The sequence below is a fragment of the Alligator mississippiensis genome, chromosome 5 (assembly GCF_030867095.1).
Source record: "Alligator mississippiensis isolate rAllMis1 chromosome 5, rAllMis1, whole genome shotgun sequence".
Classification (NCBI taxonomy): domain Eukaryota; kingdom Metazoa; phylum Chordata; order Crocodylia; family Alligatoridae; genus Alligator; species Alligator mississippiensis.
The window spans coordinates 21,957,361-21,974,313 of record NC_081828.1 but is presented as its reverse complement, the minus strand read 5'-3'; the positions used below and the strand labels follow the sequence as shown (position 1 = coordinate 21,974,313).

At 39.8% G+C, this 16,953-nt stretch overlaps 2 protein-coding genes across 4 annotated transcripts in view; one reads left to right on the top strand and one right to left on the bottom strand.

The window, feature by feature from the left end:
• Positions 1 to 4,730, top strand: part of ERICH3 (glutamate rich 3) — a 79,520-nt gene extending 74,790 nt beyond the window's left edge. For 2 of the 3 annotated variants that reach the window (XM_019489186.2, XM_059727945.1), the window contains one exon: positions 315 to 4,730. The gene's annotated coding sequence lies outside the window, so the exon portion shown is untranslated. The remainder of the gene's footprint in view (positions 1 to 314) is intronic. The other variant, XM_019489187.2, reaches the window with a different exon arrangement.
• Positions 4,731 to 6,314: 1,584 nt separating this feature from the next.
• Positions 6,315 to 16,953, bottom strand: part of TNNI3K (TNNI3 interacting kinase) — a 190,499-nt gene continuing 179,860 nt past the window's right edge. Inside the window, exons 24-25 of the mRNA XM_006268959.4 lie at positions 14,752 to 14,831; positions 6,315 to 12,900 (exon numbers count right to left, since the gene is read on the bottom strand). Coding sequence (XP_006269021.1) covers positions 12,824 to 12,900; positions 14,752 to 14,831 — 157 coding nt within the window. The 3' untranslated portion in view covers positions 6,315 to 12,823. The remainder of the gene's footprint in view (positions 12,901 to 14,751; positions 14,832 to 16,953) is intronic.

Here is a 16,953-nt window from a genome sequence, read left to right as displayed (position 1 = left end):
GGATTGTGACCATTCAGTTATGAGCATTCTCGTATCTCCATTGCTGCTGAGTGGTATTATACACCACAAGTGCCGCTGGTTTTAGGTAAACTGTTTACAGAATAAATGAGGAGGGGCAGCATGTAGTCTTAACATTTCAACTGATTTTCAAACTGATTTTTGGTTTTGTAATGATAGTCAATGCTTGTGCATCCCCTTGGTATCTAGCTAATTTATTTTTGATACTTCTATGGCCAATTTTACCATATTAACTGAGAATCTCAAGTATTTAATGTATTTACTGTACAGCTAACAATTTTCTTGTTATTTCCCAGAATGGTCTAAAGCTGGACATAATTATCTTCCCTTGGATACAATCCCAGAACGGGGAACAAAGACTCATCTAAGCAATCTCTGCAGTTTCTTCAGTGCTATTATTTTAGTAACATTTTTACAAATCACTGTAGATTTGTACTGGTTGGGACATTCACTCTTTCTTTATTTTACTTTATGAGTACCATAACCATCTGTTACATTTTACTGGAGCAGCTCTAGAATGTGCAGCATACAACTGAAATAGACCTATATAGCCAGTCTTGGAATTAGCACTCCTTTATAATTATGAAGACAATAATCATAAGGATTGTTCCACAGCTGTCATGTATTTTTTTTGTTCTCAAAATACACAGAGTTATTACACTGCTTGAACTTAAACCAAAAAAACTCAGCCAGTTTGAGATGGCTACACAGGAGGATAAATGATGCTTTATGTATAATAATAAAAATGGTTGCAAGTGGTTATATGTATAGAAATGTGTATATATCAGTATCACTCCCTCTCTTCTATGCAGCTTTTTGCATGCCGCTATTCTCTGAGGTATCATCTTCATGTGTGCGTGTGTTTATGGTACCCCTGTGTTTTGACTGGGGCATTGAGGGAACACTGTAAAGTAAATATTAAATTATTATAACAAAAAGAAACCCAGTTCTGCTTCCACGTACACAGTGCAAATCTTGCAGGAGCTAGTGAAAACTATGTTATGTGATGTAGGACAGAACTACCTCCACTGGAGCATATTCTTTCCTTGTACATGTGTGTACATTTACTAGAGTGGAAAATAGAGCATAGGCATGAAGTCAGGACTGCATGTGACAGCACTAGATGGGGAACAGCTGATGCCTGAGCATAGTGGCCCCACTAAAGCCTTATGAGATCTAAGGTTCCCTTTTGGGCACATGCAGTGGTGAGGAGTAATAGCATGCTGCACTTCCAATACCTCTTAAAGGAGCTGTAAAGCATGGCCCATCAGACAATTTCCTGTTGCCAAACCCTGCACAGATCCAACCTGCAGATCTAAGACACTCTAGATTAGACCTGGAGGGAACACTGCAAAAATTGCCGCATAAACCTAATGAATGAGTGGCGTTTTCACTCTCTGTTTCTTATGGGCACAACTGAGCAAACTTTTGTTTGGAAGAACATGCTTGCATGTGTGTGTATTGATTCAGGGAGCGGCTGTATCTTAAAAGCTTTCTATGATCTTGTGAGTTGCTTGGTTAGGATTTGGAACCTGCACAATGTAGCTTAAATGGCCTATCCCTTAGTACAAATAGCAAATGCCTAAAGCAGTTGTAATGGTGAATAGTCCTCAAGAAAATCTAAAGCCTGAAAAATGAAGTTTATTTCCTACCTATGGGGACTTTTTACTATCTTGCACCATCTACACTTTTCCCAGAGCCTGACGAAGGGACTTTGATCCCAAAAGCATCCAGAAAAGGACAATTTTCTTGTCATTTTCCAGTTGGTCTAATAAAAGGTATTATTTTGGAACCAAGAGTTCTAGCTTTTTGTAAACCATTCACCAAGTCTTTCTGGGTGTCAGCAGCTAAGACAGAAACTGTAAAATATGTTGCTCAGCTGTACTCAGTACCTGTCTCCCTTGGGACCACTGGCTGCCTCTGCTGTCCCAAATAATTCAGTTCAGCCTCTAGTAATTTTTAACTAGGCTGAATTTCAAATATTGCCATTATTATGCTTACTAAAAAGCAAGAACCTATGTTTGAAAGGTTTTTCACCATTTCCCACACCCTCAGCGTGTAAGTAGAATCATAGAAACTTAGGGTAGGAAGGGACTTCAGGAGGTCATGTAGTCCAACCCCTGCTCAAAGCAGGACCTTCCTCAATTAGATCACTTCAGCCAGTGCTTCGCCTAGCTGGGTCTTAAAAACCATCATGGATGGAGATTGCACAACCTCTCTGGGTAACCTGTTCCAGTGCTTTACTACCCTCCTCATGAGAGTTTTTGCTAATATCTAATCTAAACTTCCCTTGCTGCAACTTGAGACCATTGCTCCTTGTTCTGTCATCTGCCACCACTGAGAATAGCCTAGCTCCATCCTCTTTTGAACCACCCTTCAGGTAGTTGAAGGCTTCTATTAAATCCTCCCTCACCCTTCTCTTCTCTAGACTCAGGAAGCCCAGTTCCCTCAGCCTCTCCTTAATAATTCATGTTCCCCAGCCCCCTAACCATTTTTGTTGCCTCCTGGTGGACTTTCTCCAATTTGTTGACATCCTTCCTGTAGTGAGGAGCCCAAACTGGATGCAGTACTCCTCACCGGTGCTGAGTAGAGGGGAATAATCACTTCCCTTGATCTGCTGGCAACACTCCTACAAATGCAGCCCCGTATGCTGTTAGCCTTCTTGGAAGCAAGGGCACACTGCTGGCTCATACTCTGCTTATTGTCCACTGTAACCCCCAGGTCATTTTCTATATATCTACTACTCCGCCAGGCTTGGTGTAATCTGCAATGCTGAGGGTGCACCCTATTCCATATTCCAGATTGTTGATGAAGATTTTGGACAAAACCTGCCCCAGGACCAACCCCTTGGGGACTCCGCTTGATACTGGCTGCCAACTAGACTTTGAGCTATTGATATACTACCCTTTGAGCTCAACAATCCAGCCAGTTTTCTATCTACCTTACAGTCTATTTATCCAATCTGTACTTCCTTAGCTTGCTTGTGAGAATGTTGTGGGAGATCATATGAAAAGCCTTGCTAAAGTTGAGGTGTATCATGTCCACTGCTCTTCCCACATCCACAAATGCAGTCATCTCATCACAGAAGGCAATCAGGTTGGTCAGGTATGACTGGCCTTTTTCCAGAGACTGAGGTGAGACTGACTGATTTGTAGTTTCCAACATCCTCCTTCTTCCCTTTCTTTAAGATGGGCGCTATACCTGCTCTTTTCCAATTGTCCAGGACCTCTCCTGATCATCATGAGTTTTCAGAGATAATGGCTAGCTGCTTTGTAATCACATCAGCCAACTTAGCACCCTCAGGTACATTATCTGGTCCCAGGGACTTGTACATGTCCAGGTTTTCTACACAGTCTTCAACCAAGTCTTTCACCACTTGACTGCTCACCTTGTCCCCAAACTGTTCTGCCAGGGGTGGTAGTGGCTGATCTTGCCTGTGAAGACCGAGGTAAAGAAGGCATTAAATACTTCAGGCTTTTCCATCGTCTGTCACTCAGTTGCCTTCCCCATTCAGTAAGGGACCCACACTTTCCTTGATCTTCCTCTTGTTGCTGACACTTTAGAAACCTTTCTTGTTACCCTTCACTTCCCTTGCTAGCTGCAACTCCAACTGGGCTTTGGACTTCCTGCTTTCATCCTTGCATGCCCAAACAATACTTTTATAGTCAGCAATACTTTTATACCTATATAAAATGGTAGGTCTTTTTAGAAGCTTAACCTTACAAGATTTGCAGGTTTGTTTCTGTGCAAGTATTTCAGGCTATACACAGCATTTTGCAGAGTCCATGTGCTTATTTGCATGTGTTGACTAGTAGGGATTGCTAACAGGTGCTGTGTGATGTCCTCCCTCCTCTAAGGCTTCAGATGCTGCCTGAACTACCACTTAGTTTTAACTGGATCATGGAATAAAATCCAAAGACCTTACAGTAATTTATTACTACAGGTTATTTTTGGTGCACCCACAGGTCAGTAATTTAAACATAAGTAACTTGTCTTTGTTGTTTCCTGTATTGATAGTTGGAGTTGTGTTTCTAGTCTGGGTACTAAAAAAGAAAGGGAGAAAAGTATCTAGAGAAGAAAACAACACCCCCCACCCCAAAACAACACAAAAACAAAAAACAGAACTAATTTCCCTTAAAAGAAAACACAGTGGAGTACTTTCATAGTCACCAGCAAGGCATTGTCAGGTGAGCCTGTGAAGTACCATTGAAGTACTTAGTCTTATGCAAGATGTGCAATACATTGCTTTGAAAGCATGCACTTGAATTGGGACCATTTAACAGTGGTAATTTTTATAAACCAGGGAATGTCCATAGAATAGATAAGAGTATTCAATGATATTCAATATTAAAAGTGAAGTAAATGGATCATATTCATTTATGTATTCTTCAAATGAATAAATCTGGTATTTGTTCTTAATTTAAAATCTTGTTACTGGTCTTCAACTGAAAGTGTGTGTGTATGTATGTGTACTTTCATGTTTGCTTTGGTCTATATCTAAAAAGTCATATCTCACTTTGCGTAGTTCTTCGTATTTTTGGGAAGTACTACCTTGTATGACTAGTAATAATCACATTCACATTGGGCCCAAAGCCCCACTCTTCATCTTCTTATCCATTTCAATGGGCTTTGGATCCAGCCAATTATTTTATACATCATCAAAGCCTGGAGCATTAAATAATTAAATGACATTAAATTACTTTTTGAAGTACCCTATGGCACAAGTAATATTAAAACTCAATTTAGATTCTTTTCTTGCTCCCAGAGATTATCTGCAAACAGAAAAAACTCCCAGTATTACTGATTTGAAATATGAATACTTTTTGGCACTTTTGAGAAACTTTTGGTCAATAGTGTTTTCAGGGTTTATTTGTAAAAAAAAAAATTGTTTTTGAGCAGGATTACTTAGTAATGATTGGTCAAATAAGTAACGATTGGTCAAATAAGTCATGTGGTATTTTTTTCTGTTCTCTGAATGAATGCATGAATGAATGACTGTTCAGCTACAAATCAGAATTTTAAAATGTATTTGTCAATATTTGTTTAAGACATATGGATGTTTGTGGAAAGCAAGCAAATATAAGATGGGAACATGGCCGAACTAAAACCATCCAAGAATTCATGCACATATTTGTGGAACTTTTTCTCAGTTTCAGCATGTGTCATCATTCAAAACCTAGAGAGGGACAAACTGAAGCATACACTCTGATGAGTCATGAGAACAACCAGGACTAGAACTAAGACTATAGTTACACTTTTCACAAGGTCATGCATACTGAGTTGTTTTAATAATAGTTTGGGGTCATTTGAAATACCATTAAAGAATAAATACCTATGGTAGATACTCACCCTGTGGTTCTTTTCTGCTAGGTAAAATGGCCATAGCACCATAAAAGAGCCTTTAAAAGCCCCAGGCTGGTGTAGGTGCTCTACTGGGTGATGGGCAGGCCTACAGGATGACTCTAGATGGACCTTAGAGCCCATTGGCAGTTGGCCATGCCTTAGGCTTTTCCCAGGGTTGCTTAAATTCTAGATTCTGTTAGTACTGACAGCTATGATCTACCCTGTGAGTACTTTTAATCAACACAAGTCTTGTGAGGCTCATACAACATGAATCACATTATGCTTCATGTCCCTCAAGCACAGCTCTTGTAGGGATCAGCTTGCCCACTATTTACCTCTTCTCTACTTGGCTCTATTACAGACAATAAAGAAAGGAATAGGAGAACAGAAGGGCAAGAAGTCAGAAATAGAGAACTGTTGGATTGCTGCTTTTGGATTTGCTGTTCTTGTTGCCTGTAGGCTGTGGCTAATTTCCAAACACTGCAGGGAAGCATGGGCTAGGAAAAGGATTGATCTTGGATTCTGAAGTTCAGCGGGGTTTCTGATATTGGGGTGGACTGCTGTTGTGGATTAAATTTAAAAGTTTTTGGAACAGATGGTTGGGATGTAGAGACTTGAAACACATCAACCCTAACTAGCAGTCTAGACATCACCCTCCAATTCCTGTCGGCAGATCAGGATGGTGTGAGGCTGGAAGAGGTAGATATGGGAGATACTTCCCTTAAACAATTTAATTTCACATGTGTGCTGAATCTCCTGTGTGGTACAGCAGCATGCATTTATGTCTCAACAAAACTCTTAACTAGGTCCATTTAACCCTTTAGTATAGAATGAAAGAATTGTAAAGAAATGCTCACAAAACCTACAGCTGTTTTCATGTCAGAGGAAGGCCTGGGACAACAGAGAAGTCCTGTGAGCCAAACCATAGTTACAGTGGCTATAAGAAATTGAGAAACAAACATTTTATTATTGAAATAAAATACTTAGCAATGTTATTTCTGACTCTCTTATTTTTTAGCAATTAAGATGATGAATTATACATTATTACATACAATTGTTAACATATGGCAAAAGACTCCTTGATTATCAGTTTTAAACAATTATATTTAACCAAGTGCCATATTTCACAAACTAAGGTGCAACTATCAAATCATTATAATATAAAGTAACATCCCCAAACACACTTTTACAGTTTCTAAGTTCTGACTTAACCAATGAAATCCTCTAGTTTCTGGCTGCCTGGCTATCTAATGCTCATTAGTGTGGTGCCTTTACTAAGAGACAACCCTACCCAAAGCATTTCTAAACTAACAAGAGAAGTTGAGTTAAATTTTGGGTGACAACTTGGGTCAAGATGAAACTAGCAGTTTAGTATTTGATACATTTTTTTAACCTGCTCCACTGGCTTTATTGGTATGTCTGGTAAATACTCCTGTAATTTAGGAAGATGAAGTTTGTTAAGAAACAAAACTACTGAAAATGGAAGAAATTGGAAGAGGGGACAAAAGATACGTACAAAAAAGACTCATTATTAAATTAAGCGTATGCAAGATAAACAATATAATTATGTTGCCAGTGGCAAAAATAATTTATGGCTCATCATAAATGACTTTTCTTCTCTCTAAACCATTAAATGTTCTCTATGGCATGTTAAAGGACAGTAACTGTTGTATCTCATATTTATTATTAGCTTACCTAGTTGAAAGTCAAAATCTGACATTCAATAGATTAAATAAATGAAATTCAATAGTGTTTAAAAAAAAGCTTTAAATTATACATTCTATATGAAAAACTTGTCTGAAATCTAGCTCCTGCAGAGTACAAGAAGCCTATGATTTGAGAAATATGAGCATAATATGGCAATCTCAATTTTGCTATGTTTCTGCACTACTACCTTTTCAGATGACAGAAACAGAGTTGTCTGAAATCAGTAAAAACAATTGATGGTCCTTTAAGCTATGAATCATTCAGTGGGAAAAAACAAACTTCTTTACCTCTTTTCAGTATTTTTTAAAATCTTCCTCCCCCTTATTCACTTTCTTTAAGGGCCACTTTTTTCGTCGGTCAAGCTACATCTCATGCCAGGGCAGAAATAAAATCTCAGCCCAAGCAGCATGTTGTAGGCCGTGACTCCATTTGGACCTTTACTTGGAATATGTACAGTGCTTACAGTAAAAAGAGTATTTCTGGCTTGCACTTTGTGATAAGTCCTTGTATGGTAGGTGACTTTGTTTTTAATGTAGATCTTCTATTAAGTAGTTGATTGTTACACAAAAAATAATCAGGAATATTACTGCAGCTACATATTCTTAAAAACAAGATAGTTCATTTTAGCGGGGTCTCATCCTTTATAAATATTTCATTGCACTGGATTCCTTGGCTCTCCCTGGGAAATCAATATACTAAATTAGTCTCAGCAAATAATTTTGGAGCTTGTTCTCATTGGTAATTTACATTTTGCAGAATTTCCATTTGTATTAATAACTGATCACTTCTATGAAACATGTTTTCCCCCTAAGGCCTAACATTTTTCTATGGAGACCAATTAAAACAGACATTGTTTTCTTCAAGTAGCTAGTTATTTTAATTACTGGTAAAAATTGTTTGCTTTGCAAGGATTTAACTGGTAGGACTTGTCTAATGCTTTGCATTTCAAACTATTGCAAGCTTTCATTTAAGAGATTTTGACACTATTTTCTGACACTGGCTAGTGTCTACAAATGATACATTATGGAAAAGTGGTAACAAATGTAGTATGATAGGACACATATTAACAGTCATTTAGGGCTATTAAAAATAATCAAAGTCCATTCTCCTTGGTATATGCTTTCTGTTTCTAAACTGGATTTATTTCCTGCTTTCAAATGGAGCTGCTATATTAAAGGATGGTCAGCAAGCATTTTCTTAAGCTAGGAAAAATACGGTATTATAGTGATGATTTGTGAAAACTTTCACATCTAAAGGGAAACTAATAAACAAAGGAGCTGAATTTCAGTTGTAACCACAGATTCATTTACTGTCTTATCCCATCAATAATGATAGTCAAAACATCTTTCTGACTTCTCAAAGGACTACAACCAATCTCTCTTCTGCCCTAATTCCTAGGTTTAGCTCATGCCTAAAATGATCCTCATCACTTATACTGTATAATCAAACATTGGTCTTTCATTAGTCAGTGTCCCCAAGAGAATCATTTTCTTTTTCTTTGTATTCACTTTATGAAATGCTGCTACTTTTTCACAGAAACAAAAGTAGCTCATTCCAGTAAAAGGAAAGAGTGAAAGTCAAAGTGGAATCTTGGCTTGTAGTATAACACTTGGGCTGAGATTGTATTTCTGTCCAGAGAGAGGGCCTTAGAAAGGATGAGCATGGGGGAAAAATTGCAAAACCTAGGCTGAAAAGGTTGTGGGGTTTGGGATTTATTTTTGTTTGTTTGTTTTTGTATTATTCATGACCCAAAGAACGAAGAATCCTCTTTGATCCCTTTTACCTGGGTTAACTAAATAAAAGTAAAGTGGATCAGCTCTAGCACCTGGCAAGGACTTTAGCCAACTATGGTCCTATTAGAACAGTTATATATGCATATGAATACCCCATTGAATGGTGTCCTGAATAGTTGTCCTGGAACTGGATTTTTGTTTTTTCCTTGCTGTTTCAATGGCCTGATGAAAATAAATTATGAAATTTACCCCATTTGATTTTTGGTTAGTGCCATAAACAGAAGGGGCTGCCAGAAATAAGACAGTGTTTGCAGGTATGGCACTTTTGCACATTGTTGCAAGTGAACGGACAGTCTAGAAATGGATGGTGGGGGGAGGGGTGTCAGTTGACCAGTCAAATATCAGTCAAAAATTGTAAAAAATTGCCAATAGGTCCAGATAATAAACAGAAGCATAAATTTTCCATTAAGAAATGTGTCAAAAAACAATAACAATAATATGTCTGTCAAGAAAACTACAAAAATAATGTAGTTTTTGGTAAAGTTGCTATAATCTTTGACAAGTCAAATAACATGTAGTCAATTGACCTGTCAAGTGACTGTATTTGACTGGTCAATTGATTGGCTTGTCAACCCTATTTAAAAGCGTTGGCAGCTTGCAGGAACTGGATGTAGTAAATGTCTGCATCCACACATGGATATTTGGTTCCTCAGGGACACCTAGCACACGTGGATGTTTAGCTCCCCAGGGACACCTTGTGCCACTGCTAGTTGTCCCCGGGGAACACCTGTGCCACACACCCTTTGGCGTGTGGCAGGTTACTGTGGGTGGGGTAGGGGAGGCTGGGGCCAGCAGCATTACCTGTGGTCCTGGAGGCCTCCTGGGGCTACGCAAAGCTTGGCCAGCAGCCAGAGTGCAGCTCTGGCTGGCCAGGCTCCGGTTTTGGGCGGCACACACTGCCCCTGTGTGTGCCATCCCACTTTTATTTCCCCACACATTTTTTTGACCCATGTATATCCAGAGGTCAACCGCCCCCAACCCTTTGCAGCATGGAGAACAACTGAACATGTGGTACATAGCCCTGCAGACGTGTCTACAGCGCCACACCGCATGGCTCCACTCATCTGGATTTGGCCAATGATTTCTACTTCCAACTCCTCTCACAAAAGATACCTAACAGATCACAATGTGCTTTGCATATGCTTAAACAATTTTTTGCATTGGTATTGCCAGTCATTTGCACCCCTTTTTTGTACTGCCTTAGGATCTGGTAGAGAGCACACACATGAGTTTTTACCATTGTGCTCTCTCAACCTGCTCCAAACAAAGCTGCACTAGCTCTTCAGCAATAGTGGGAAGATTTCTGGTTTCAACAAGCCTTTGTACAATAACAAAGCTAGTAGCTGGTTGCAGAACCTTTAGCAATGATTATTAATGATAGCTTTCTTGCAATAGTCAAGACTGAAGACTTGGTGCTCTTTTGATTAGTAATCTTATACAGCATTGCCCACACAATGGCATTGACTCATCGCTAAGGCTGAAGAGATGGAGGTGGGTGGGTCCTCACTTAGTTCATTATTTCCTTTGTTGGACAGTCCAGAGCAAACATTCACTTTTTGAGTCACACACGGGGTGGAGGGGGTGGTTGTGCAGTGTTTTATGCTGCCACTGCTGCAGTTCAGCTTGATGACCATTTGGGCAGCAATGGTAATGTGGCACTGACAGCATTCCCCTCTCCTTTCCATAGGACTGATATTCCCGCATTGTGTGGTTTTCCTAGTGCCAGAGTAAGATAGCAATCTCCTTTCAAAAGAACTGGCTCTGACTCAGTTGAGACACAGCAGATGTAATGCATGCTGGCTGACATCAGAAGGATCTGGAGGCTACTTAATGATTTAAAAGAAAGTGGGAGCATTCTGGTTTTTGCTTAGAAAAAAAAATGTCTTCAAAAAGTGTTAAACAGTGAGAGTGGGGTTTTGTAGAGCTTGCTTCTGGAAATCAACATAAAAACATGTATTATTTTCAGTAGGAACCAAGGACATGGTGTCACTCGTGAACCTAAACTTCATTTTGGCTTAGTGTGATCCTTCATGGGACCACAGGAATTACCACTCAAATAATGCCATCTTGCCTTATGGTGGGAAGTTCTGAGCAAAAAGCTGCTGCCACGACTTGCTGGATGGGGTGTGCGGGATGTGTGGGATGGGAGGACCAGATGCTTGGAGAGGGAGGCCCTGTGGGTTGTAGGGCTCTTGTTCTGGGAGGGGAGCTTTCTTTCTGCTCTGTGTGGAGGGAAATGTTATTTGGACAAGTTTTGTTCCTGGCAAGCCAACTCCTGAAGATGCCCCGTTAATCATAACATTTGCATTTGCTTAAGTGGTTTGTTTCTGTAAATGGAAGTGCAGCCTTTTGAAAACCAGAGAGGCTGCCCAGGTGCTGCCTTCGGGTTGACAGCAAGGGAGCGGCGCTCTGCCACTTTTGTTTTCCCGCAGAATACCTCGGATGACTGAAATAAAACAGTGTGGCATCTGCTAACCTATCCAACTGAAACCTTCCCCCTTTTTTATTGCTACAGGATCCTGAAATTAACACCATGGTAGACTTGAGTCCATAAAATATATTACATTTTTGTAGTTCAAATGCTATCGCACGCTACAGTATCTACTCAGCGAGCTCAGTCAAGAACAATAGCCAGGAGAAATCAGCATACTGAGTAATATTCTCAGAAGCAAATGCATACAAGTCTTGAGTACAAGGTTTCTTCTTAGCCTAGCTGGCAGCTCAAAAGCAGTTAGGAAATAATATTACAACAGCATCTAGCTCTAATACATTTTGCTATTTTCCAAAAAAATACAGAATAATTAATAGCATAATTAACTTTGCTTTAGGTTCCAGAAACATAGCTCAAGCTTTTTTTCCTCTTCTTTTTGATTTCCAGTAATTAAAGTTTCTGTCACAGAATTTAATAATGGAAATAGTTTCTGTGAAAAATCTGGAAGCCTAATACAATGATGTGCATGTTTTAGTCACTAGATGGCACCATCCAGTAGTTTTGCTTTTGCAGAGAAAAAAGTGTAACCTGTTGTATTGCTTTTAGGTTATTATATTTGTGAGACAACAATTCCATCTGGCAACATTAAACTTACATGATTTGGGACTTGTTTTCTTACTTTCTATCTTAAAGTTGGTTTCTGTTTTTCTTTGAACGTAAGATAACTGAACTAGAGAGCATTTCTATGTAATTTGTGTAGGGAAGGGGATGCAACCTGCAACAAAGAACAGAAATGAAGAGAAAAATGTTCAAAAGCCTATTAGTATGGTCAACTAAGCATCTCGGATAATGTAGGTAAAAGCATTCGGGGACTGGGGGCGTTGAGCAGAACTGCAGGAACAAGGAACTAGCCAGCTACAGCAGTCTGATTCAGGGACTGGGAGGCTGGAGAAGTGGAAATTCCTGCATATAGGCTCCAAAAGGAAATCTAGGCAGTGCTTCAAAGCTAGGAATTAGAACAACAGAGCAATCAGAACCACAGTTGTGTTGTACGCTGAATTGGTTCAGGAAATGATAAGCTGTTCATTCACTGTGATTTGTTGGGTTTGTTGTTACTTTGCATGTACTAGTTGGGAAGGGCTTGATCATTCAACAAGCTTTGCTGCAGTCTCAGGCTAAGCCCCCTGCCTTACAATCCTATAACTTTAAATTATCGTTATTATTATTTTTTTACGTTAACCTCTTCTCAGATGATTAATGTTCTGGTTTAAGGAACAGCATTCTTTGTGGACATTTGCTTTTATCGAGGAAAGACAGGTGTGTTCCATCATGAAACTGCAAGTATGTCAGCAGGAAAAAAAGGTTACAGCACAATTTAAGATAGAAATGTTCATCATCAGTAAATAAACACTCCAACTTAGGGATCTCTGGTGTAACATATGATGAGTGGGAGCGGTGCTGACATAGTAAGAATTGTTGCTATCAATTGTTGTTTATGGGGAATCTCTCTTCAGGTAGATGGTTTACTCTGTCAGCTGCTTTCTTCAAAGCTGCCACTATGACTGCAGGAATGAAATCGCATAGTACTCATGGGATCAGACACGTAACCTGCATAAGGCAGAGAGAAGTTCAGGAATTATTCACAAGTGCCTCTCAACATAGCAACACTTTTTTCCATTTACAGCCAGTGACCATGTCGAAGAGATAATGCAAATGTCTTTTCAAGATAAACAAACCTAGCCCATGCTGATGTCTTTTTGCTGCCTGGAACCCAACTCAATTTCATCTCCAGAGGAAAAATGTAAATATAAAATTTGAAATGTACAGACCTGATCATTCACAATAATCAGGTGCAGAGAAATGTCAGTGATACCTTTTTAGTGATAAGAAGTTTAATGATGCAGTGCAGGATTCAGACCTTCTGTAATTTAAAAAATGGCAAGATCCAAAATAAGCAGCCTATTATGCATAATTCTTTGCTTTAATTCTTGGGGATTATCAAAATCAGAGCAACTGCTATTGCCAGCATCACGTTTTCAATGAAAAGTGCAAGAATATTTTTTATAAATCAGTGCCCACTATACTACTGTACTCAATAGCTATTACTGTTCTTATTTTACTGCTGTAACATTCCCAAATTCAGTGTAGTCATTTGAAATTTCCTTACACTGAAGCATTAAATAGTAGCATTACGATGTTGGGTAACAGGAAAAAAAATGTTAGTTAACACAGAATTTTTTGACAATAGATAAAACAAGTTTTCATCTCAATACCATTATAAATAAGCAACTCTAACTATAATTGCATACCTTGTGCTGTCACACAACAGACAAGAAGAAACATGGGACATATAACCAGAAGAGGCCTCTCAGGACACTGGGTTCATTCCCTTCTGTCTATGGTTTTATATAGTTAAATGCATGTATGGATTCTAGTCCCTGGTGGGGACATCTACATGTGTAATTAATGTACCTGAATTTTCTTCACAGCAAATGGGGCACGTGTCTACATGTGTGCCCCTATCAGGAGCAAACTGCACTTGACAGGAGCAGCCCAGTCCTGCTCTGCTTTGGTCTGCCTCCCTGCAGCAGCCAGGGGGAGCTCCAGGCTGCCCCAGGTGCCAACTCTAGGGCTGGCAGGGAGCACAGTAGCCGGTCCTGATCCCCACTAGGCCGGGAGAGATCTCCCCACTTGGTGGGGACACTGCCAGCCAGTCATGTGGGGATCAAGATGGTCCTGAGCACCACGTGGCCAGGACAACCATCTCCTTTCAGCTGGCAGGCAGCTGTCCCTAGATAGCAGGCAGCCTCCCCGCCAAGGGGGGATGACTCTCCCAGCCAGGTGGGGACTGGGTCCTGACCCGATCTACACATGGCTGGAACACAGCAGTCTCAGTTGCTGGGACAGCTCTCCCAGCAATGTGGAGATCGGGTCCCAACCCAATCCCTACATGGTGAGTTAACAGCTGCCCCAGCAGCCGGCAAAGCTCCCCACCCTCCCACACTGGGGCTTAGCCAGGCAGCAGTGGACTCCCTGCTGCCTGGGCTGAGCGGGAGCAAATTGCTCCCGGTCAGTGTCTTCATGTGTACTACTGCACAGTAGTTAATGCACCATGAATCTAGTACCTGTATGTCTTGGTATTAGCAAACATTGCATTAGCTTAATTTACTGCACAGTAAATTCCACGCACATGTAGACAGTGATGCTTTACTGCGCATTAGATTAGGGGAAGGAGCAATAATGCTGAGGTGACGGTACTTGCACAGCTTTTATTTTTGCCAAGAAATGCTAGCATGGCCTTAGTGTCTTATTGTGAACACCTGTCTGCTAGTTTATCATTTGCTGCTTGGGATGAGATTGTTGCTGTTTCATGCCAGATAAGTTCAAAGGCACATGCCACAACTGGAAGGGAAAAAATCACATTAAGCTCAGACATTGCAGAAGTCTTCTTTGACTCACCATTTTTGTCAATTGGTGGGTACTGGAAATTCCTCCTCATGTCATCCAGTGACAGGCCTTGAGAGGGGTGTTGCCCAGCACTGTAAAATTGATACAGCATTTCAGTTACATATGACTTGAAAAATTACATCTGCAGAATATTAGAGCCTTTCTATTAATCAACTTTGAAGAGAAATATTGTAGCATGAAATATACCAGCTTGATGGCCTACTCTTGGCATTCACAATAGAGCTACTGGAATGAAAAGCTATAAATCGGGATAATGAATCAAAACCACACATATAACCTACCCAAAGTAACACATTTTCAACTATATCATTTTGGCTTCAAAACTGTTTGTAAATTGTGATTTTAGTTGGCATTCTAGGCATCAATCCAGTATCATTATAACATCAATATTTTATGCATCACTGCTATCAGGTTTCTGCAAATTAGTTTCTCCAACAAAGAACATCCCTGAACTGCCACCAGTGTTACTGACCAACAGCACCACCTTGCCAGCAGGTTTATTTATCCTCTATCCACAGGAGCTATCAAATAAAGCCTGTCCTTAACAAGCTCTTCTCAGGTGATAGGCAAACAGAAACTGGGCATGCCCAGCAAACAAAAAGCAGCAGTGCTATTTTTATCCCATGGCCCACTTACTTCTAAGGAGACTTAAAAAAATTAAAAGAAAAAAAAAAGAATCAGACAAAGTATAGTGGCTGCAGTGGCACAGCACCTCAAGGCACACCAGTAGGCAAAGTTGCAGCTTGAAGAAACAGTCAAGATTATTTGCCACAATGAAGCTTCCTTGGTGATTTCATTGAATCCAGTCACTAAGTAATGGCAGGTAAGGATGTCACAAGCTGTATATTTTTATTATTGCAATAGGCAGGTATCTTTCAAGACTGGTTAACTGTTGGTCATATTTTATTGTTCATTCTGTATTAAAGTTCCATTGTACCAAAGTAAAATTTAATGCAAACCTTTTTCATTTTTAAAATATACTTTCCTGTTATGATCTTAATTACATGAGCAAATTTACTTTCCACCTTCAAAAGGACAAGGACTAATAAAAACATGTTCTTTCCCTAGCAATTTTTTTTCTGTTTGTATAATGGTACTTGATAATTCTAGTTTGGCATTCAGTCAATTTAAAAAGGGTTGGGACGGGAGACAAAAACATGTTCTGGGAGTAGCTCATTTATTTGTTGCTTTGGAGAAAAATGTTTTCGAGATTCTTTTGCCGCAGTTTAAAACAATAGCCTAATTGTTATCCTGAAAGGCTTTATTAAACTGTTGCATTATGCAGACTCTTCAATCTCAAAGTGCCTTATAAATATTGATCAACATAATTTTGCTGTGATGTGGCTCATAGCTATCATTATTATATACATTTTATAGATGGGTGAACAGAAAGGTTAAAAGGGCAGCATCCACTATGGGATTTATGTGCCAACTACCAATTTGAGCAACTAGGTCCAACATGTAGCAACCAATGAAATTCTTAAAACTCCCACTTGGCTGGTGCTTAATTTTAAATATGTTCCTTAACCTCCCTAAGCATTGCATAAGGAGCCCAGGCCCCTAATGAATTCCCCTAGGGTCCGGAGCACTTAAGCATTAAGTGTCACATTTCTAAGCTTAAGTGCCCTAGGCAATGAAGTTTCTGCTTGCAAATTGTGTTAGACTGCTGAGCTGCTCAGAGGCCTATTCCATGTCCAGCTACTCAGACTTCGTGAGACTTCATTCCCCCATCTATCTTACCTGCAGGACTCAATACACTAGGCATCCGTCAAAGATGGCAGAGGACTTTTATGGCTGGTTTTGTGTGTCACGTAATATCCACTAGTCCAGCGTATGGGGTAACTACCTGGGCAGTGAAAGATCTGTCTTCAACTCCCCACTCTAGCTGTTTTAGAGAAGTGACAAACTTGGGTCTTTCTCATCTCAGGAGAATACTCAGGCTATTGGGTAAGATAGTCTCTTGTATTGAAGGATCTTTCATTTCGTACAAGTAAATGCTCTCTGGGTGGTAAGAGATTGACTCTATAGTTTAGTAGTGAAGCTATTCACCTGGGAGGTAGAAGAATATAGTTCAAGTCCCTGCTTTGATGATCATTTTATTTTTTATATAAAATGGAACAGCTTTAACTGGAGAGATTAGAAATTGCCCAGAATACCCAAGAGCCTGGTGGCTAGCTCACTCGCTGGCATGCA